Source organism: Charadrius vociferus, unplaced genomic scaffold (genome assembly GCF_000708025.1).
Source record: "Charadrius vociferus isolate BGI_N301 unplaced genomic scaffold, ASM70802v2 scaffold276, whole genome shotgun sequence".
Taxonomy (NCBI): Eukaryota; Metazoa; Chordata; class Aves; order Charadriiformes; family Charadriidae; genus Charadrius; species Charadrius vociferus.
This window is the reverse complement of record NW_009649075.1, coordinates 2876507-2899837: the sequence shown is the minus strand read 5'-3', so window position 1 is coordinate 2899837 and position 23331 is coordinate 2876507. Positions and strand designations below refer to the sequence as shown.

Below are 23331 nucleotides of genomic sequence, written 5' to 3'. Positions count from 1 at the left end.
ATCCTGTAGGAAAGTACACCCTTTAGGCCAGCTGATGTACACCAGCAAATCTATACTAGGGATAAAAATTGCTTGCCATGTACTTTATGAAAACCGGTGCCCATTTCAGACATGACAACATCACAAAGCAGCACTGAGGAGGAGAGTTACAGAAGGCCACTGCCCCCTCCCCACTGCGTTCCCTCAACAGGCACGAATCCAAAGATCAAGCCTTTCGAAATCTTCAGAGCCCCCTTGCTGGTTTTCCTCCAGGACTGGTTTCCACATCACAGAGCTGGCTGACCAGCAAAGAGAAAAAAAAAAAAAAATCCTCTCCTCTTTCTGATTCAACACTGCGACAAAGCCGGGCAGCAAGAGGGGTCAGCTTTCCAGCTGGGAGTCTGCCACGTTTCTCTCTATCCCTCAGCTCCATGACTCACCCACTGAGACAGCAGGAGTGAGGACAATGCACCAAGAGGTTAAAATGTCATCTCTCATGCACAGCAGCAGCAGTAAAATGAACTCACAAGGAGTTTTTTAATAGCTGTGGCCCTGTTTTCATAGAAATGTTACAGGTTACTTATTTCAGTGGCTTCTAAGAAGTTCCTCGACATCCTTTTCCAGTGCGGGGTCATTCCCCAGTGTATGCTACGAAGAAGTCCCTTTTCTGGTGTCATTTACAATGGTTCAGTGGTAAAGTCCACCACTTCCCTTGAGACAACCCTCCTTAGCCCAAATTTTCCCCCCGACATCCTAACTTGTAAGAGCTCCACTTACACAAATCATCTCCCTTGGACCACCCTAGTAACACTCAATGACGAAGGTTGAGTACAAGCACAATTTTTAGGGAAATTAGATTCAAGCATTGGGAAATTTCTTGAGCACTTACACTTTTATTTTACTTACGTCCTGGCCAGGAGGCCCCTGTGGTCCAGGGATACCAGGTACACCACGGGGACCCTGGTAGGGAGAGAACATACAAACCCACTAATGTGAACAGTACTTACCAGGTGCTTCTTAGCTGAAGAGAAAAAAAAAAATGTCAACCCAATAGTTATTGGGAAAAAAATAACTAGTAGTTAAGCAACTATGAGAGAGTTTAAGAAAAAAAAACACCCTAAATCTCACATTGCACTGTCATTTCTGTGCCTCAAGGGACTTTACGTGCATCACTAAAGTCAAGCCTCACATACCTTGATGGGAAAGGTAATAATGACTCTACATAGGAGGCAAGTTTATGCACGGGGAGAAAATATGACTGAACACAAGACTGCAGAGGAGAAAAGAAGGTCCAACGCCTCAGTGCCAAGCTAGTACACTGGCTAGGACTGGGTGTCATGCTGGAAAGTCATGACAGTGGATACTGAGACCATCGTACACAGTTATTTGTTTCACACCAATGGATTGAATCCTTGTAAAACTGCATGTTGAGGAACTGTATTTGGTAAATACTGAAATGAAGGGTTTTCTGCAATATTTAAGTGAGAAAAAATGCTTTAAAATGGTTTATTTCAAACCTTTGAGGTCTTAGCTATAAGACATAATGTTGTGCCTTGAATTACATGCCTTGAAATACTTTTTTTGAATGAAGGGTTATGCAAGCGACTCATTCTTTCTTTTGCAGGACTGTTGTCAAGTAAGGATAAATTGTCACCATGCCAAGAGTCTCGATCAGCTCTTTCTCACAACTCAGTATGGCAGACTAATAGTTGGTAACGCACAAGAGAAGTCCCCTTTGGAAGGTCAGCCACATTATGACCCTACCATGCTTGGGCAAAAAGAAACTAGTGAAGCATACATTCATGAAGTCACTGGTAGAGACACAATTAATGTGGTTGCCCCCTCCCCATAAAATCTGTGTGTAGTTAGAAAGACATACTGTACCAGTGACCCTTTGTCTCCTGGGGGTCCCACAGGGCCCTGCAATCAGAAAAGACACAGTAATCAAAACACTTAAAATTAACACCTCCCTTGGCTGATCAGGGTGGGCCCTGAAGCTCCAAGATAAGAAAAATTGGAGAAAGAAGGATGAGGAAAAGGAGCAAGTCTGACAGGCTGCTCACACAGACATTGTTGGAATATGCAATACTCCCAGCAGGATGTTTAGGGGAAGGATCAAAGGCAGAGTAAGGAAGAAATTGAGGTGGATTATGGAGAAAAAAATGTGACAAAAAGAGAGAAAAAGGGACAAGAGGGGTCAGCTGTATGCTAACATAATGCTTGTCCGACTGAGCCCTGCACTTCGTCACCACAGTCATACAATCATAGAATCACAGAATATCTCAAGTTGGAAGGGTCCCATAAGGATCATCAAGTCCAACTCCCTGCTCCTCGCAGGACTACCTGAAACTAAACTATATGACTAAGAGCATCATCCACATGCTCCTTGAACTCTTACAGGCTTAGGGCCGTTACCACTTCCCTGGGGAGCCTGTTCCAGTGACCAACCTCCCCCTCAGTTAAGAACCTTTTCCTAATGTGCCAGCTGAACTTGCCCTGACACAGCTTCATTCCATTCCCTCGTGTCCTATTGCCAGTCACCAGAGAGAGGTGATCAGCACCTCCCCCTTCTCTACCCACCTTGAGGAAGATGTAGACTGCCGTGAGGTCACCCCTTAGACTTCTCCAAGCTGCACAAACCAAGTGACCTCAGCTGCTCCTCCTAAGTCTTGACCTCAAGGCCTTTCACCATCTTGCTTGCCCTCCTCTGGATACTCTCTAATAGTTTGATATCTTTCTTATACTGAGAAGACAAAACCGTGAAGTACTCAAGGTGCAGCATAGAGTGGGACAATCACCTCCCTCAACCGGCCAGCTGTGCTGTGCTTGACGCACTCCAGGAGACGGTTGGCCCTTTTGGCTGCCAGGGCATAATGTTGACCCATATTCAACTTCCCACCAACCCAAATCCCCAGATCTCTTTCCTTGGGGCTGCTCTCCAGCCTCTTGTCCCCCAATTTTTATGTGTAACCAGGATTACCCCATCCCAGGTGGAGAATCCTGCACTTGCTTTTGTTGAATTTCATATGGTTGGTGATTGCTGAGCTCTCTAGTCTATCCAGATCTCTCTGTAAGACCTCTCTACCCTCAAGGGAGACCACAGCTCCTCCTAGTTTAGTATCATCAGCAAACTTACTTAACATATATTTGATTTCTGCATCCAGGTCATTTATAAAAACATTGAAGAGCACTGGCCCTAAAATCGAACCTTGGGGAACCCCACTGGTGACTGGCTACCAGCCTGATGTAACCCCATTTACTATATTGTCATTAAATCCTAGCTGTAACAATCTTCAGCATAGGTAAGCTCACAAATCTAACTTCATGTGGTTGAATCTTAGTGAGCTTCAAGCCAGATGAGCCGCTGAGTAGGAGAGGTCTGCGTGCCAGCAACTGGGTTGCAAGGCTGTGAACCCAGGAGGCTCACAGGTCTGGGTGCCAGCAGCTAGGAGACACTGGGGTACAGAGGCTTGGGTACCGGGCCGAGTAGGTGTCCAAGACCAGCTACTGGAAAGATCCAGATTTCATGTATATATTTCAACAGTCGCCTTCAAACCTCATCAGCCACAGAGGAGGAGCGGGACTGAGATATTCTCGCTTGTATTTCTGAGAGTGCTGTTTAGGTTCATATGAATGTTGGTAAAGGCATTATTCTCTGCACTGATCTATGTGGCTGCACGCATGTGTGTGTGCATGTGTATGCATTGCATGTATCCACTGCTGGGTGGACCTGGGGACACAGAACCACAACACCCTCACATTTGTTGGGCTGGGACAGGACAAGTCCCCCAGGTCCTGAAGACCGCTATATTCAGCTACCTCTAACATGAGGAAAAGCATCTCAGGGGACCTGTGTACTCTTTAAATGAGGTGAAAGCAGGGAGTCCAGAGGGCTTGCGTATGCTATTCATTTGAGGACGCAATTTAAAAAGGTGCAGTTGAGTAGGAGGAGCCACTAGAAGGTATCCACTTCTATAGGAACACCACAGAAGTGATGCAGTGCCCATATCCAGCATGCATGATTCAATCTGGCATTCCAAACACAACCAAAGCAAGGCTTGACCTCACATCTCTGGGGCTGTGTTTGAATAAATTGCTTCACTCTATGGCTCCTCTCCCTTTGGTTTCTATTTCAGGCACATTAATTCACTAATCCTCATACAGTCCTCCATGCGAGATGCCTTAATGCTCTGCTCAAGTAAAGGCTAAATATATAATTCTGAACCCATAATAATATGAACAGGGCAAGGCAGAGCAAGAGCAAAACCCTTCCATTTATGCAGCACACGTGTCCATTAGGCAGCTTCAGTATAAGCATGTGAATTCACCCCATTTCTCCAAGCAGTCCCCTCTTTTGCTTATGGTCAGTTGGAACACACTCTGCTAATACTCAGTGTTATGTAAATAGTAATTTGATACTTTAGCGGACAAAGTAAAAAAAAAAAATCCTCATCTATATATACCTTTTCTGCAGGGAGCAAAGCCCAAGAGTTGTTACGGGCACAGGAAGAAACAGGGTGAGGACTCCAATTAAAAAGAGCTGCTGGCTGTCAGCTCTGAACCTGAAAGTATTATACGCACAATTTTGTCACATCGCTGAAAAGGGTATAGGCTGACACCTTTAATTCAGTGTGTAATATGCACCAATGCAGCTCTACTGATGTTATTCTATTTTTTTTTTCTGTGGGACTTTTTCTTTGTGAAAGCCTGATGGATTCAGTGTTATACAATGTTTTTCAAATTCCAGAGTCTTTGCACTGGAGCTGAGGTTATGATGAATCTACAGTGGAGAAAAACATCGTAATAGTTGTTAAAAATATTTAGTGAAACAGATTAAACAAATAAAACCAAAGCAATTGGCAATAGTGTGGTATATAGGTGGCTACTCATCCTGACAGTGGTCAAACAATGATGACATAGGAAAAAGTAATCCTCTGGTGTGAGACAAGTGATGTCTACATTTGGAGTCAAGTTCTTAGTCATTTGTGTTCATGGATATGCAGATGCTAAAGCCCCAATGAAGAATAACTTTGTCGTCTGATATTCATCAGGATGTAGAAGTGAATTCATCTACCCCTGTCCTGAATCTAAAAATCAGTAATTAAAAACTAGCCACAGCCTAGTGACTTTCAAACAAGCCAGATGCTCATTTGCTAATTTCATTTTAATTTTAATATTAATGACAGCACATTAAGAAATGCAAGAGCATCGCTGTTCCTTAGATAAATTATAATAAATAACACCCAGCAAATCTTCAATCATCGATAACCCTGTAAGGGCCATGAGGGCCATGACACAGTCACAGTGTGAAAGATGACTGACCCAGTCTGCTTTACCTTATATACTATTCAGTGTAGGAGAAGGAAATATTAAGTGGAGATACACCTCAGAAAGCTAGACTTGTCAACGAGTATTACAAAGCAATATGAATTATCACTTCAAGGCAATTTCCTGTGCTAATTGGGAAATTTATATCTAGATAACCAGAGCATGAAAACATTCACTGTGATTGGTACAGTATCATGGCATGTACAAGGGGTTGCAAAAGAATGCAAGGTCTCAGATGTCCTCTAGCAATTACAGCTAGGAATAAAGTTTGCTTCCTCCTAAACTTATTTCACTTGTAAATTCAGTGCGCATCTGGAGGACTCTGAGTAGGGCTGCAGTCAGAGCACTCCCAAATCCCCCTGATATCAAGAGGGGTCATACATGCTAAGTACTGGAAGGATCAAACCCTAGTGATATGAAAATCCCAACTTTATGGAGCAGAATCCCAGACACACCTCGTGGCCTACTGCTAAGGGTATACTGCCAACAGCAACAGCAGGAGGTGAGCTGGATAAGGTGCAGCTAAATCTTTGTGGGAAATGATGGGGAAGATGGCACTCTTGGAACGCAGAAAATTAAGTAATTTGATTTTGTATTTCCCTATTAGAGTACTATGTCACTGATGTGGGCATGTGTGTCATGCTCATCCCTTCTAATGGGGTGACGGTGACAGCAGGGTTTCATCTCCCCAGCATACCAGTCCGGCTGGTTTAGCACAGATCTCGACTCACATCAACAACCAATGTGTTGAGATGATGGAGAAAAGTCATGAGTAACAGCCACTGATATCGGTCACTCCAATAGCACTTCTCTACCTTTCTCTTTCTACCAAATTCATTGAGAGCAAAAGACATGTAGAGATCTGAGCCACAATTGGCAACCTCCGGACTACTTTGTTGTTTGCGTCTTCAGAGGGTAAAATGTCCCACAGGCTCCTGGCACAGCTGACACACGCAGTGCATTCCCCAGACGGCGATGGGGGAGTTTTTGCCTTGTTACAGGTTGCAGCAGCATCTGCTACTTACTGGGGGTCCAGCGAGCCCGATTCCTGGCACGCCTCTGTCTCCCGGCTGTCCAGGGAGGCCAGGAGCTCCCCTCTCACCCTGAAACAAAGGAAGAAGTTAAAGGCTTTGTGCACTGTTGAGAAAATGTGCTGAAATGCAATCAGGTTTTACAATAGAACATAACATCCAGTACTTAAAGGGGGCCTACAGGAAAGATGGGGAGGGACTTTTTACAAGGGCATGTAGTGATAGGATGAGGGGTAATGGTTTAAACTGAAAGAGGGTAGGTTTAGATTAGATATTAGGAAGAAATTCTTTACTGTCAGGGTGGTGAGGCACTGGCCCAGGTTGCTCGGAGGAGCTGTGGCTGCCCCATCCCTGGAGGTGTTCAAGGCCAGGCCGAATGGTGCTTTGGGCAACCTGGTCTGGTGGGAGGTGTCTGTGCCCACGGCAGGGGGGATGGAACTAGGTGATCTTTAAGGTCCCTTCTAACCTAAACCATTCTATGATTCTATGATTCATTCTGACCTAATCCTGCCCATGGAGGAATGGTATCAGGTTGTGGCAGCATGAGGATATGGCAGTTACTGTCACATCATGCCAAGAAAACTGCTCTCTTCCTTCACATGAGTCATGGCCCACCTGTGTGAGCAGTCACATAACATCAGCATGTGCCACATCACATAACTGAGCGGGAACAGAGCCTCTACAAGTATTTTAATTTATTTTAGGATGCAGCATCCAATTTCCTGCATTTGCAATTGCCTGCAGGGTATTAGGCACTCTCCTTGGCTTGGGGAAACACTGAGCACCATAATGCACTTTTCTTTCTGTGTTTCTATGGTAGATGGCTAATGGACAAACATTGCTAAATACAGATTATTTATCTGGGGAAGAAAGTATTAGGAATATTTGGTTACATTTTAATGTTCTTCTTTCCTTTACCAACATAGGTCTACTCACAGAAGTGTATGAATCATTTTTGTAAAAAAATAATTCAACAGTTCTATCACACTCTCTGGAGGACTATGTTACAAAAGGAGAGACCTCCCTTCTAGAAAACAGGATTTTCAATAGTAAAACCCACAGAGCATAGACAACTACTTGACACTGTTTATGGAGATTGTAGACAAAGGGTTAAGAAAGAATTCAGCTGCAGTACTTAAATTTAACATCTCTTCTCTTGTTATAGAGAGAAATCAAATAAGATTTTTATGGATTGTCTTGCAGTTGTGAGATTCCCTCTCACATTGGCAGTAGGCTTATAACAATGAATCTTATTTATGTTATTTATTATTACACTATTTCCAGCTATGTAGAAGAATGATAGAAAAATTGTTACCCATGGATTCTGCCCACCCAAGATTAAGTCTGCAATATCTCCTATTTTTTTCCCTTTCTTTCTTTCTTCTTAAACAAATCTTATATTACAAAGAAACAATACTGCAAGAATAGTGAGAGAAAATGTATTCTGATTAGTTCAAACACTCTAGCAGATCCCTTATCTGTTATTTTATTCAAGAACATAATTTCAATACAAAAAGTTCAATAGTATTTTCCCATGTACAATTAAGATTCTTACCATCTTGTGTTGATATTGAATAGAATATTTCATGAGATTTCTTTTAGTGTTTTTTTTTTCTGACTTTTATATTACTTCTCAGTCTATTATCGTCTGTGTTCTGAATTGCCAAAGATATATACAACAGACTACAACGCATTTATACAGAATGTGGAAAAATGAAAATATTTCATAGCAGTTTGGTTATTTCAAAAATATAGGATCTAGATTGATCTTGTCTCATACTGCTATATTCCTACTTATATCATTTCCAGAATCTGTTTCAACATCCTATTCTTCTTCCAATCCAGATCAGGACATGGTCATTTCAAAGAGGAGATTTTTTGACATATCTGGTTGAAGATCCAAGCTCAATCTAGACGTTCCCAGAAGCAAAGGGTTTTGCTATTTTATTCCTTTCTCTATTTGCTGTGTACTTATAAGGGAACAAACATTATTTTCGACTAAAATCGGTATCGTTAACTTAATCAACTAGCTAGTCTTTGCCTTAACTACAATATAGGAGGGCAAACCAGGACTATCTGGTCCCATCGGAAAATAATTCACATTCCCCTTGGAGAGAAGTGAAAGAAATGAGTGCTACAGAGGAGTGTTCTTTGAGGGGCTGACAGGCAGTCTCAAGAGTAGGTCAGACTTTAGCTGTGCAATGTCTCTCTTGCTGTATGGATTAAAGGTCCCAGTCAGAGTTTCCCTGAAGAAGTGTGCATTTAGCCCTTACTCTGTGTTGACTTCACATAATGCTGGAAGAAATTTTGAATGTGGAAAGTGAACTCACCTAATTGATATCTTAATATTTACATCTACAGACATATTGGAATAATAAAGAAAGGAACCTCCTGAAAGGCTAGAACCACATTTTTGATTGAAAGCTTCACAAACTCTATTTTCCAGTGAAAAACAGAACATGTTTTCACCATAATGTTTTCTCCAGTTCCAGCAGTGGAGAGAAGCACATTGCACAATAAAGCCCATGCTCACCTTATGTCCAAAGGGTCCTGGCAAGCCTGGTGGGCCTCTTTGCCCCTAAAGCGACAGAGCCAAAACCAGAAAACAGTTACCATGCAGCCAAACAGGAACCTGGACTTCAAGCATCCTTACCACCACCCTCCTTGCCTCACACCATCCTGGCAACATTTTACTGATAACATGAAAGCAAATTAAATAATCTGCTAACTTGCTTAGAATTAAATGCTTTTAGAGAACTTCCATCAAGGTAATAATTTTTGTACTGGTCACAAGGACAACAGTTAATCCTTGTGGAGGTCTCCATTTTCTATGGCCATGATAGCACACTGAAGAGGATTTATTGTTCAGAAATACAGCTTCAGTTCTCTCTGCCTTTTTGGATGCAGCACTGCAATCTGCAGCATTTTGCACAAGACAGCCTGCAAGCACTTGTGACAATGCAGCTAACTCTACCAAAAACCCACCGTTCTTCTGCAGAAGTCAGGCTTGTCTATCTCACATTGAAATACTCAAGTACAGAGTTTGCCAGCAATACTTACCTTTTCTCCATCTCTACCCTTACCAGGCAAACCTGGCTCTCCAGCAGGCCCTGGCTCACCAGCTGGTCCAGGTAAACCCTCTTTTCCTTCTTTTCCAGGATCACCCTGTAGAAGACAACCCAGCAAAACTCTTAGTAGCATACTAAAGACCATTCCTGTCTCAGGCCTTTCATTGGGACCGAAAGTTATGCATTTCTTCTAGCCTTCTCATCTGAATTTCTCTTGGTATCATAGGAAACCTTCTTTTCTGGGAAGCTTTTTCCTTCAGTAATCTCAAGGCATTTGTGATTTTCCTTAAGGAAAGTAAAAGGAGACTTCAAAATATTTTGGGAACCAGCTATATGAGAGAGCCCTTGGTCCACACGTGACACTGAGGTAGTTCTCATTATTCTGGAAGATGGTTTGACTGACTGGGCTATGATTCACCCTCTTTTAAAATCCATATATATGCATATATGGGGCTATGTTTCTGATTAATCGTTCCTACTTCAGTCAACAAAGATCAGGACTACAGCATGCTGGGCACTGTGCAACGTACAAGTAAATTACAAACCCCTGACCTCAGATAGCTCACTGCCTATCTATGTGATGGGACAGAATAGTTAGGCAAGGCAGGCAAAAGGTAAGGCGGGATGCACTGGAAAGCTGAACTAACGGTCCAGTTACAACAGCTTATCAAGAAAGCAGAAATCTCATTTTCCTAACCGTGAAAACCCATTTTACTTCCACCTTTGTATTTACAGTGGTGAACAGGAGGTAATTAAAACACCAAATGCCCACTCTCATCAGGCAGTGAGGACAGTAGAAGATCATCTTTGCATAAATGTGTAGCAGTGACTTCACTGTATCCAGTTGCATCTTAGTGGTTTTATTAGGTAAATTATAAAGCTGCAACAGGGTGAAAACCTTGTAGCGTGTGTAATGGAAGAGGTCAGACGAGATGATCTCATAAACTCATGTGTCTACAAACCTATGAAATCATTTCCCAGTTCAGGCTGCTCCTGTTCCAAGTTACTTAAAATGCCCAGGAAGAAAAGAAACAAATCCATGAAAGAAGAAACTCACCTTTTCCCCCTTTGCTCCCTCCTTTCCCGGTAGTCCAGGGTCTCCAGGCACACCCTGGAAAGAAAAGAACTTTAAAGCCTAAAACTTTCTTTTTAAGCAGTATTTGGTCCGAAAGCAAATAGTGGGTTTAGTACAATCTGTCTTAAGGATTAGTATCAGTTCTGTATTTCCCAGTATAGACAATTTATAATCCAGAGAACACCACAGAAAAGCTGTGTACCGAGTGCTTAAAGGACTTATTTTTCTTCAATATAAAAAAGAGTTGAACAGCAAAGCAGAAATTGAGATAATCCCAGATTTGCACATTCTCTTTCTACCAATAACTATTTTTTTCACTCTGTGGAAACCTCAGTAGTTCCCAATCCACTACCAACAAAACCCCAACTATCACCTCTGTATCAAAGAAGCCAAAAGTCTCACAATATTTTTTTATGGCTACTGTTCTCCAAAGCTATACATTGGAAAACATATCTATGTTAATTTTACCCTTTATTTCAGTTTTCAATCCTTTTCACATCTTGGCAGATCTCAAAGGATTCCTTGTCAAAATATAGATCATTTACAGCTCCCAATTAAATACTGTAACTTCCTAACTCACCAAAACACATTATGGAGTGGTACTCCATTTTAAGATGCGAAATGATGCTTTGGCACCAGTAAGATTGGATTGACCTCCTCACAGGATGAATGTAATAGTTATTTTCCTTTCTGCACCAATAAAAAATTATTTCCAACTATATTACCTTTTATAGGTAATATATTGGTATTACTGATACAGAAGTTTGCTTAAACAAATACGAAATTGGAAAAGGTCTTCATTTTTTTATATTATCATTCAGTTTGAAATTAAATCACTACCTTAATACAATTAAATCAAATGTATCTTAACAACTAGTATAAAGGCAATTTAAGATTTCTTGGATTGCCCAGGTAATAAACTCTGCCTTAAAGAGCTCTCTGTGCTAAACTACTGTGTCTGGGTGCATTATAACATGGAGTCTAACTGCTGTTTTTCACTTAATCTGGTGTAAACCCAGAGAAACCCCAGGCACTAGAAAGAAAATAACACTAGTAGAGCAGGGAGTAGAGTTAGTCCAAATATTTTTTTACAAACGTGAAAAGCTCTATCATGCACAACTTAATGATGGTGATGAACACCTACTGAGGTAAGGAGGACACCATATTGATTTCAAGGCTCTGATTGTAGGATCAAATACTTGCATGTTTTCATAAGTTTCATAAGTTCATGGAGTTTACCATGCAATATTTGTGTCAGGAAGTCATGTTTTCAAAAGGAAAGGGTAAAGGAAAATGAGGCAAAGGAAACAAAACCAGAGAGACAATAAACATTGAAATTTTTCACTTGAAGAACTTGCAGCAAAAATCCCTTTTGACAATTTGGTGAGGAATGCAGCAGCTCCATGCCTCCCTCTTGCTACAAATGAAAATGAGAGTATGTTTCATGGATACACCATTCCCAGGTGACTCCAAATCTTTCAACTCAACCATAAAAAAAGGTGTAATGAAACACAGCTTTTTGAATCTGATAGTTAACCCTGTGGAAGGGAAAACTAAACACATCAAATAAAGAAATGAGGGCACAGATGGGAAATCAAATACACTGGTACATACGTACCACATTTCCTGGCAAGCCTCTTGGACCTGGAGGCCCTGCTGGTCCAGTCGCACCCTGTTTTAAGAAAATGAAATGCGTATGCATATATAATTCACAACTTGTACCACCACAGGAACAAGATGTTCCAAATGAGATTGGAGTTCCTGTCAGACAATGTGTTGCACAAGCACAAAGCAAAAAATAGCATTTTTGTGAAGCACTTTGTAGTGTAAAGAAGCATGAAACAATACAAAATGGATGAAGACTCCCTTTGGGAACTTGAAACTACCTAATAATAATAATTAAAAAATAAAACCTAAATAATAAAATAATAATAATAAAACCTAAATCTAGATGAGGTACAGGAAGAAAAGTCTGGACCTGAAACATCAAGAGAACAGAGGAAAGTATGCTGATTTATCATTAAAATGAAAATCTAGGTCAACACAACATGCTTTGTTGACAATTCTACCTTTCTCTACTCTGGGAAATAAAACCTGAAAACACCCATTTGCACTGAATAGATGAACAGCTCAAACCATTCAAAGTATTATAGTTCTGAATTGCATGTCTTTTCCGTCTGCAAGGGAAAGATTCTAGGGTGGGAAAGTCCATGTGTGTCCCCAGAAATGCATGGGGCCCGTAAGAGAACATATATTTGGGGATTTATGTCCCCGTAGAGATGTATGTTTGGGGTTACCAGGCTATATTTAGACATTTTCCTCTAAACTTCACCATATCAGGTTGAAGTTGCTACTTCTGTAGCTGCTCATCACTCTGCACTGGCCAGGGTTTACCTGTCATCACAGCTTTGCAAGGAAAAGGATTTCTATGAGCATGCCTAATCCATTTAGGGCTAAATCAGACAGGCTATCTAAAAACATCTGCATCAGCAGACTGAAATAATCTGTCTGACTTGCAATACAGAGAACCCCCTTCTCCTGGAAGGGCTAGGCAGTAATATCTTGCAGAGGGACAATGCAAACAGTTGGGAGATGATGAAAATCTTCCACGGCACAACTCTTGACAAAGTGAATGTCCACCTGTTGCCTTTGGCTCACTAAAAGAGAATTATTTCCTTATTTCTGTGTTATTTACAGTCACAGGTCTACAAGCCAATAGAAACATTTGGAGCAGTGGCAGTCTGTGAGAGGACGGGAAAAATAGGATGCCTGCATGTGCCTGCATTTCCGTATCATTAACATCCTTCCAGCCACCAGGTTATACAAAGAAATAAAATCAATGGGTAGGTTTGGTGGAAGGGGGGAATTTTTTGCCTTTATTTATTTTTTTGTCCTCCCCAAAACAATTAAGGAGTCCTTCAACCAAGAGTGAAAGATTGCTGGGGACAGGCAGTTTGGAGTTTAGGGTCAAAGCACTGCTAGAGACAACGTCTAAGCACAAGCCCAAAAAGGAAAACTGTGAACACAAAGGTGGAAGAAGAAATTTCAGTGCTCTAGGATGCTTCCTTTGGATTTCCCATTCCCTCCTCTCCCAGACACAAACATCCTCTCTCTCGTTCGTTATTTCAAGTAGTTCAGCCTTCCTTCTCTGCTTGCAAAGCAAGTATGTGGCCTTTTATTCAGCCATAAAGGGCTTATACGCTCTCACAATAATAAAAGAGGAGTTGGATCCTTTGCTGTTCTTTAGCACACAGTCAGACAACAGCAGCACTCCCTACAACACAGGCCTCAAAAAAGTGGTCTGTGATGATTCCTCTGGTGATGAGCCTGTATTAAAGAAAGCAGAATTGACTGAGAAGCCTAAAACCAACCGTGATCAGAAACTAATTCATCCTGCTGCTGAGACGTGAGCTCCCCGCACCAGCTGGCTGCCTGGGCTTGGCTGATATCTCGGTGCAGTAACAAGCTCTGCCGGCACCTCACCCAGAAAAAGAGGGCATTTTGTTAGAGAGGGAGAGATTTAGCCAACAAAAGCTGCACAATTTAGAGCTGGGCTGATTGGGGCATTGATCTGTTTGGTGCAGCTGTGCCTGTTTGCCCACAAGCAGCGACTCTTCCAGCTGCAGCTTCGGATGTGCCCTGGGACTGCCAATCTGCAAAGCATTGACTTCAGTGTCCCTTCAGGTGTGTTACTGTCAGGGAAAAATGCTGCCAGGGAAGCAGTTACTCACAGTCTCTCCAGGGCCTCCGGCTTCTCCTCGGGCTCCTTTCTGCCCCTTTGTGCCCTGTGTGGAAAGAAGAGAGACACCAGCTGATTAGAGACAGGATGGGACTGCCTGCCTGCCAGACAAGAAGACTTCAAGGTGCATGAAAGATGCCTGAACGTGCACTAGGCCATGGGTTTTGTTAATAAATTCACAGAGGAGTTTAATGGCTGAGGAGATGGCTTCCAGTTCTCTGTGCAAGGAGAAAATGAAATATAAACACCTGAGACATAAGAAGAATTACTAATGACTGAACAGCTTAGAGGCTGTTTCTCAGCACAGGGTGTCAAAACTTGCAGGCATTCATCTGGGTGAAACTCCTTCCTATAGTCAGGCCTACCAGCTACTCCATTTCCCACTCAACTCTGATGGTCTCCCTGCACAGAGGAAGTTTTGCCTGCAGTTCTCAAATGCAAACAGCCATTTAGAAATGGTCAAAACAGATCACAGTCCAGGAGGTTAGTCCCTATATATCACATAGCCCCTTCTTAAAGATTTTGGCACAACAGAGCCTACTCACTGAACAGTCCCCCATTTAGCACGTTAGTTAAAAGTTGCATGGTATTACTGTTTTTTTTCCACAATACTAAGACTGCTGTTAACTTGTTCAAGCTGTTGATGCCCAAATAACAGCTGACTATATGACCTGGGTACAGCACAGATGATGGCAGAGTGAACACCCTCCCAGGCTGACAAGAAAACATACTTAAGTGATGACTGGAAGCAATATGTGTGAGCCAAGAAATTTTCATAAAATAATTGAGACTATAAAACTGGGTCACATGATCCATAGTGCATTCAGGGTCAAATGGGCTGGGCTGGAATCTGAATGCTCTGTGATGTTTTACCAATGTGCAGCAGTAACTTAGAATCATAGAATCATAGAATAGTTTGGGTTGGAAGGAACCTTTAAAGGTAATCTAGTCCAACCCCCCTGCAATAAGCAGGGACATCTTCAACTAGACCAGGTTGCTCAGAGCCCTCTCCAACCTGACCTTGAACGTTTCCAGGGATGGGGCATCTGCAACTTCTCTGGGCAGCCTGTTCCAGTGTTTTACCAGCCTCAGTGTAAAAAATTTCTTCCTTCTATCTAGTCTAAACCTACCCTCTTCTACTATAAAGCCATTACCTCTGTCCTATTGCAACAGACCCTGATAAAAAGTCTGTCCCCATCTTTCTTGTAAGCCCCCTTTAAGTACTGAAAGGCCACAGTAAGGTCTTCCCAAAGCCTTCTCTTCTCCAGGCTGAACAACCCCAACTCTCTCAGCCTGTCCTCACTGCAGAGGTGCTCCAGCCCTCAGATCATCTTCGTGGCCCTCCTCTGGACCCGCTCCAACAGGACCATGTCTTTCCTGTGCTGAGGGTTCCAGAGCAGAGTAGAGGCGCAGAAATACCTCCCTCACCCTGCTGGCCATGCTGCTTTTGATGCAGCCCAGGATACGGTTAGCCTTCTGGGCTGCGAGCGCACATTGCTAACTTATGTCCATTTTTTTATCCACCAGTACCCCCAAGTCCTTTTTGGTGAGCTTCTCTCAATTCCTTCATCCCCCAGCCTATATTGATACTGAGGGTTGTCTCAACCCAGATGCAGGACCATGTATTTGTTCTTGTTGAACCTCATGAGGTTCACATGGGCTCACTTCTGGAGCCTGTCCATGTCCCTCTGGATGACATCCCCTCCCTCAGGCGTGTCAACTTCACCACTCAGCTTGGTATCATCCACGAACTTGCTGAGGGTGCACTTGATCCTGCTGTATATGTCATTGATGAAGATATTGAACAGTACTGGTCCCAGTATGGAACCCTGAGGGACACCACTTGTCACTGATCTCCATCTGAACATTGAGCCATTGACCACTATCCTCTGGATGTGAATGTTGAAGCAGTTCCTCATCCACTGAACAGTCCACCTATCAAATCCATTTATCTCCAATTTAGAGAGAAGGTTGTTGTGGGGGACCATGTCAAAGGCCATAAAGAAGTCCAGATAGATGACATCCGTAGTTCTTCTCTTGTCCACTGATGTAGACACTCCACCATAGAAGGACACTAGGTTGGTCAGGTAGGACTTGCCCCTGGTGAAGCCATGTTGGCTGACTCGAATCACCTCCTTGTCCTCCACACACCTTAGCATAGCTTCTAGGAGGATCTGCCCAGGCATGGAGGTGAGGCTGACAGATCGATAGTTCCCAGGGTCCTCCTTTCTACCCTTTTAAAAAATGGGTGCAATGTTTCCCCTTTTCCAGTCACCGGGGACTTCACCTGACTGCCATGACTTTTCAAATATCATGGAGAGTGGCTCGGCCACTACATCAGCCAATTCCCTCAGGACTCTGGGACCTGCATCTCATCAGTTCCCATACATTTCTGTATGTTCACGTTCCTCAGGTGTTCATGAACCCGATCTTTTCTTACAGTGGGAGGAACTTTGCTTCCCCACTCCATGTCTTGCGGTTCATCCACTCGAGAGGTGTGGGGAGAGAGGTTGCCAGTGAAGACTGAGGCAAAAAGTTATTGAGTTCCTCAGCCTTCTCCTCGTCCACTGTTACCCGTTTGCCAGTCTTGCTCGTCAGGGGCATACGCTTTCTCTGACCTTCCTTTTCTGGCTTACATACCTGTAGAAGCCCTTCTTATTATTCTTTGCGTCACTTGCCAAGTTCAGCTCCAGCTGCACCTTGGCCTTCCTGACCCTGTCCTACACAACCAGGCAGTGTCCCTATACTCTTCCCAGGATACCTGTCCCTGCTTCCACTGCGTGCGCATTTCCTTCTTGCCCTTTAGTTTGGCAAGCAGGTCTCAACTCATCCATGCTGGTCTCAGTGGAGACCTGTGGTTCAGTGGCATCAATACAAGATGTTCTCTTGATGGATCCCGAAGCTGGAAGGAGTCTCACACAATACTAACCATGCTACAGAGACATCATATTTCTGCTTTGATTTTCCTCACATTGTTCTGATGTCCTGCATAAGTAAATAACTCTGCAGAAGTCCCTGAATTTACAAAGAGAAAGGAGAAATGGGCTGTTGGTGTATAGGTAAGAATTATTTACAGTGATATAGACTTTGAAGGCACCCATCTTTGGTAATGTCAAAGGTTTTCTTCAAGGCTGAGCCCTCTTACCTGTACTCCTGCAGGTCCTGGGACACCTTGTTCACCTGGGACTCCAGGTAATCCCTGCAAAAAACAGAGGGAAAGGTGAAAGACCTGAAGAAAACTGCTCCTTTTTTCTCCTGAGCAGATGTATGTCATTCCTCCAACAGAGAAGAAAGGGTAGTTTTTACAGAGGCTGTGACTGCACAGGAATCTGTCTCTCCCAGCAGCTCCATCCAGCACAAGAGCAGTCCAGAATACAAATGGAGTAGCCAAATGCACAATTTAGCTGGGCCACATCATTTCAAAAGCCCTTAATAAATCCTGTACACCCCTACTGTCAGCCAAGCTCTGTCTAGCAAACCCCATAGTCCAAGGTCCCAAGGCCCAGAGCTATAAATAAGGTGCTTAAATTCATGTGGTCATGTAGCTTCCTCTACAGCCAGTACAAAGCCAAGCACCACTGTGGCCATTTCTGATGAGAGGAGCACCCCAACTACAGAAGGAGCATTAGCTTTCCCCACCCCACCCCTCTCCCTGCTCCAAAACAGGCAGCTCTCATGTTTGCTCCCTTCTAAAGTTCAAAACTAACTGAGGAAGCACTTGGCCGTGCTTACAGGTTCTCCGCTCGTTCCTTGATCTCCTTTCTCCCCTTTTGGTCCAGGTTCACCCTGATATAAAACAATAAGAAAAAGAGAAAAATTAAAGCTGTTTCCATGGCTGTGTATCAAACCAGTTCTGTTTCCTAAGAGGGCTCTTTCAATGAGATATCAATTTCTAATGTAGAGTAGCTTCCTCAAAGGACTTGGAGGTCAATGTTTCAAAACTATAATTTCACAAACTAAAATTTGGAGATCTCTGTCTAGGCTTCTTGGCTGCTCTTGGATCTCTGTCTAGGCTTCATTTTATAATAAATGCAAAAATGTTTAATTTAAAGTGAATAGTTTTTGCTCATAGAGAATAGTACTTAAATAATCTCCTGTTCCAAAATTTGATCAATTCAGCTCCAAAGAATTAAAAGGCCAGGTGACATGACTACGAGCAAAAGCACCAGTGCCACTGCACTGCCTTTTTGTAGGACCGGGGACCATATGTCATCCTACAATTGGGGACATTATCCCACATACAGACGGTTTCCTATTCCTTCTATAAGAGATGGGTGTTCAGGGTATCATCTTGGCCACTGAGAGATGTGTACTATGAAGCGTTTCCTGATCTCTAGTTCTGTTAACATCTCCATACAGCCACGCAACTTCCCCTCCCTCCTGCAATGTCAGTACATTTATTTCATGCATCACCATCATTGACTAATGAGATTAATTTATTCCTGTTCTTCCTCCTTACAGTAAATTGAAGATGCTTTCAGAAAGAAGTTCATCAGCTTTGTTCTGAGCTCTAGAACAATAACCAATAAATCCATATTTCTGCTTTTTATAAATTGAAAAGGAACAGTACACAATTATGGAACTAGCTGGAAAAAAACAGGCACTACATGAACACTCACATTTGTATATTTATATGAACATATGTATTCAGGCAACAGCAATCATTACTTATTCATTATTTATCATACAAGGTGTTTCAATTATGCAATCAAGGAAGAGTAAGAACATCAGTGATTTAAGCTGCACACGCATGAGGAATAGTGATCAGTCAAAACTCAGAGCCCAAGACAAATCAGCTTGAATTTTATTCGCATCAGCTATTTGCCAATCATTTTTGCAACACCTGGGAATTCAAGTCCATTTGCAAGTGATTCTTTAACAGACAAAATAAATGTAACTGCATAAATATTACTTAGTTCTGTATTTATTATGCGTTATGAATAAATATTATCATCTGTGATAAATAATAGGAGGAATTTTACTCTACAAGTAGCACCTTTTACTCAGGCAGTCCCTTATGCCACCTAGTGGCCTTCAGAAAGATAACGGGACCACCTAAAGAAGTTCGAGCGAAGGGTCCTATGCAGCAAACCTGTATGGTTGTGCTTGGAAGTTGTTTTGCATTATGACATTTCATGCTCGGAAACCCTTTAGAGAAAGCAGAATAACAAAGCACAGACATACAGCCATAATTTTTTTAGGCAGGGGTGGTGTTAGTAAGTGGGAATAAGGGCACATTTAACCAGGGTAAACAAGACTGCAAAGGGAAGAAGTAACTCAACAGGTAAAGGAAGGAAGCATTTTTAATATTCTCCTTTCTCCCACTTTTTCCTTAATACTTGACTTGTATGTTAATGTAACATTGGCAAAATCCCAGTCTAATGTCCTTGCACAGTCACAAACATTGTAGAGGAAGCATTTCTTAACCCAATCTACCAGCAAATCTGTTTGCGAGTCCTTCCAAATTTGCCGAACCCACAACTATCTGCCTAGACTGTTAGCACTGCCTGCTAGTGCTGCACATTGTGGAGACCTCTGCCCCCGGCAGCTGGACCCACTGCCACCGCTGGACCGCTGCCACCCACTTCTTCCCTACAGCTCAATGAACAGAAATGATGCTGTGACAGCTAACAGCTTCTGCCAACCTGAGCCAGATCAGTGCTTACAGCTTCCTTGACCTGCTCTCGGCGGTGTCCTCCTGTAGTCTCAATTAATGCGTTAGTCATTTCTGCGCCACTTAAAGGAGAGCAAACGCAGTGGGGGCTCAGCTGTGCCCAGCTGCAGTGGGAGATAGAAGTCCAAGTGAGGAGCCATCTCCTACTTTACTGGATTTACCTCTTTCCCGCCATCATACCTGGCCACCACTGTGGTTCTCACACACCCCATTTCAAAAAAATATTTAATGGTTTTAACTGACTAGCCTAAATAAACATGAAAAAGTTCCCTGCACCCCATGGAACAAACTGACCTCTCCTCTAGTGCCCTGCTGCATTAGCAAGTTTCTGCAGAGCACCCAAAACACACAAGAGAGATGTGGTGGTGGATAAAAGTGAGCTCAGACTCACTTGGTCAGAGATTTTCCATTTCTGACAATTATCAAGGTGTGTTTTAAATGAAATTGATTTTAACTAATAATAAGTAAAAAGAGTAATGGTGCTGCTGCCTTCTCTCCAGACTGTCTTTCCTGCCTCCACCTGCATAAGCTGCTCCCTGTCACTGTACACCACATACTCCATGGAAAGCAGTGGCAAGTATGGAGTTTGGAGAGTGCATGACATCTTTCAGTACCCTACTGGTGCTGCAGCCTCTAAAACATAACCTATGACACTCTCCTAAGGCATATCACCACCTTCTGACACCTTAATCTGTAGAGCTGTAAATCAAAGGTAACTATCCTTACCTCCCCTTCTCCTCCCAAAGCTTGCAACACTACGTGCAGACCTGTGCATCTTCACATTCATCTTGCACATGCAAAAGTCCCAGCCACCTGACCTGCTGACACACTTCAAGCCTTTTATTCTTCACCATCTTGGAGCTCATTTACACAAGTAATGCACTCAAAGCGAAAGGGATAACTCCTTCTGTCATTGTAGCACTCCAAAGACCACATAAGATGTCATTGTTCTGCATATTTCCTCAGTATATATACTAGCAAACTATGAGCCAGAGGAAAAAGTGAACCAAAGAAATCTCATCTCTATTTCCAGTATTACCTCACATTACTCTTTCCTTCCTCAGCCTCTGAAGAACCTGGCATATTCATTTTCTTTTCTAATGACACTCTTACAGCCTACCTCCACCATTAATACGTGCCATAAAGCCTCCTGATCCTCATCATGCTTATTCATATTCCAATGGTGTGATCCTGTGCAATGCCAGATATTTCCAACTATGAGCTGTAAGTGGGAAACAACACTCAATTTTAAACTTCATTTAAGAGGCTGGGACAGCGTACAGTTTTGTACCAGCCACAGCTGGCTTGGATGCTGCTGTTACCAGGACAGCCATGGGATTCTCATCATGGCTGGTTACAATGGTGCCCAGAAGCGGACTCAGTCTGAGCTCTTTACTAAAAGCATTTAAAGAACATGGAAAATACTAAGGTGCTGTGTGTCTATCAGATACAGGAGATAATAAGCCAGAGACCATGTTTATTAGAGATGTTACTTACAGGAATCCTAGGGTGTGGGGTGAAGAAGGCTGTCTGGAAGAGAAACCACAGTGTTCAAAGAAGCGTTGCCTATTTTTCTCCTTGTCATTACATATTAAACATTCCATATATCCATCAGCAGGTTTATAAATGAGCAACACATTGTAACATCTGGCTCATTGGAAAAAAGCCCACAAATACCAGAGATTTCCTAGAGTATTTGAAATATGAACATAAACTCAAAAACATCATGTATGCCCCGCTGCTATGAAAGAACAAACAATCTTTAACCTTGTTAGCAAGTTTACTGTTCGCAATCTCCAGCTGACTTTTCCACTTGGAGACACCTTCAGTATCATTAAACTTTCTGACTCCATGGCTGACCTTGGTGTGTTCTCTGTCTGCTTTTTACCATGTACATGACATATACATCTCAACATGGTTGTCTTAGGGATTACATAGTCAGCTGGAAGGACTAACCACAAAAAAAAAAGGGGTAAGGTTTTGTAGAGAGAGGCGGTATCTTTTATCAAAACTGGAAAAATTGTGAAGCAAAAATTAGTCCTTGATGAAGTGAGAATATGTCAAAATTATCACCTACTTTTACTGTTGAAATAGAAATTATTTCTCCTTACAAACACAGCTTGAGCAGTCGGGCATATCTTCTTCATGTCTAGCCATGTTGTACTGTTTAAACTGCCTTCCCCACCTTTACTAAGACAGATTGTTGTGACTTGGTATTGTGACTGGGTCTTTTTTGTGTGATACACATGGAGCCTTCCTACACAATACCATGAAGCACTTTTTGGCACAGATTAAAGAGGTCCAACTAATGGCAGGGGATAAATTATAACACCTCCTCCATTGCTGCATGAAGGTCTTTAGGTACTTGATTTTCACCGACAGACCTTGATTCAAATTCTCTCCATAAGCTGTGAATATGGCCGCTGGAACCAGCTGTGGTGAGTAAAGCTGACAAGTGGATATCTACTGTTTGTTGGAGGATCTGTGACTGGGATCAGCCCTCCTGTTGCAATGACAGGCTCATTCCTAGTGCTTATTCCAAGCTGCTTACTCAACTTCTGCTGGAGAGAACTCTGAGGTTTATGCATTTACATTCAGTGGATGCTGCTTTAATCCCAGTGAACTTCATTGTAATTATGCTCATGCTCCCAAAATTAATTTTGCAGACTCTTTTTTAAAACAGCAAATTGATGTTTTCTTGTCCTTTTTTTTTATTTTATTAGCAGAAAGGGTACGTGCAGTCAGGTATGACTGGTTTGCGTGTTTGTCCTGGTTTCAGCTGGGATAGAGTTAATTTTCTTCCTAGTAGCTACTGTGTTTTGGATTTAGTATGAGAATAATGTTGATAACACATATTGTTTTAGTTGATGCTAAGTAATGTTTACATTAGCCAAGGACTTTTTCATCTTCCCATAAAAGCTGAGAGGGAGCATAGACAGGACAAGCTGGCCGACGGAATATTCCATAACACAGACATCATGTTCAGTATAAATATGGGGGTTGGCCGGGGGGCAGGAATCTACAGTCACTGCTCAGGATGGGCTGGAAAATCGATCATTGGATGGTGAGAGCAATTTGTGTTGTATTGCTTTGTTTTGTATATTCTTTTACCATTATTATTATTTTCCACTTTCATTTCTGCTCTGTGAAACTGTCTTTATCTCTCCCCACAAGGTTTTTTTCCCCCTCCTTTTCTCCCTCTTCTTCCAACCCTACTGGGGGTGGGGTGGAGCGAGCAAATGGCTGAGTGGTCCTAGTTGCTGGCCAGGGTTAAACCATGACACTATTGGATCCTATGCTGAACCCAGAATGAGCTCTGGGATGAAAGGGTCTTTCTGGGCTTACAGCACAGCATGGCACCATGTGTGATGGTGGCTCTGGGAGGCTGCATCACCGCTGAGCCTGAATGCTCCACCCCATAAGTTTATGTCAATGAG

General features: G+C 42.6%; 1 protein-coding gene across 1 annotated transcript in view; it reads right to left on the bottom strand.

Annotated features, from left to right (window-relative positions):
• The window catches only part of COL22A1 (collagen, type XXII, alpha 1), a 219796-nt gene that overhangs the window by 36173 nt on the left and 160292 nt on the right, over nucleotides 1-23331 (bottom strand). The window contains exons 31-41 of the mRNA XM_009888174.1: nucleotides 21392-21424; nucleotides 17953-18006; nucleotides 17366-17419; nucleotides 14213-14266; nucleotides 12100-12153; nucleotides 10464-10517; nucleotides 9399-9503; nucleotides 8872-8916; nucleotides 6333-6410; nucleotides 1864-1899; nucleotides 886-939 (exon numbers count right to left, since the gene is read on the bottom strand). Coding sequence (XP_009886476.1) covers nucleotides 886-939; nucleotides 1864-1899; nucleotides 6333-6410; nucleotides 8872-8916; nucleotides 9399-9503; nucleotides 10464-10517; nucleotides 12100-12153; nucleotides 14213-14266; nucleotides 17366-17419; nucleotides 17953-18006; nucleotides 21392-21424 — 621 coding nt within the window. The remainder of the gene's footprint in view (nucleotides 1-885; nucleotides 940-1863; nucleotides 1900-6332; nucleotides 6411-8871; nucleotides 8917-9398; nucleotides 9504-10463; nucleotides 10518-12099; nucleotides 12154-14212; nucleotides 14267-17365; nucleotides 17420-17952; nucleotides 18007-21391; nucleotides 21425-23331) is intronic.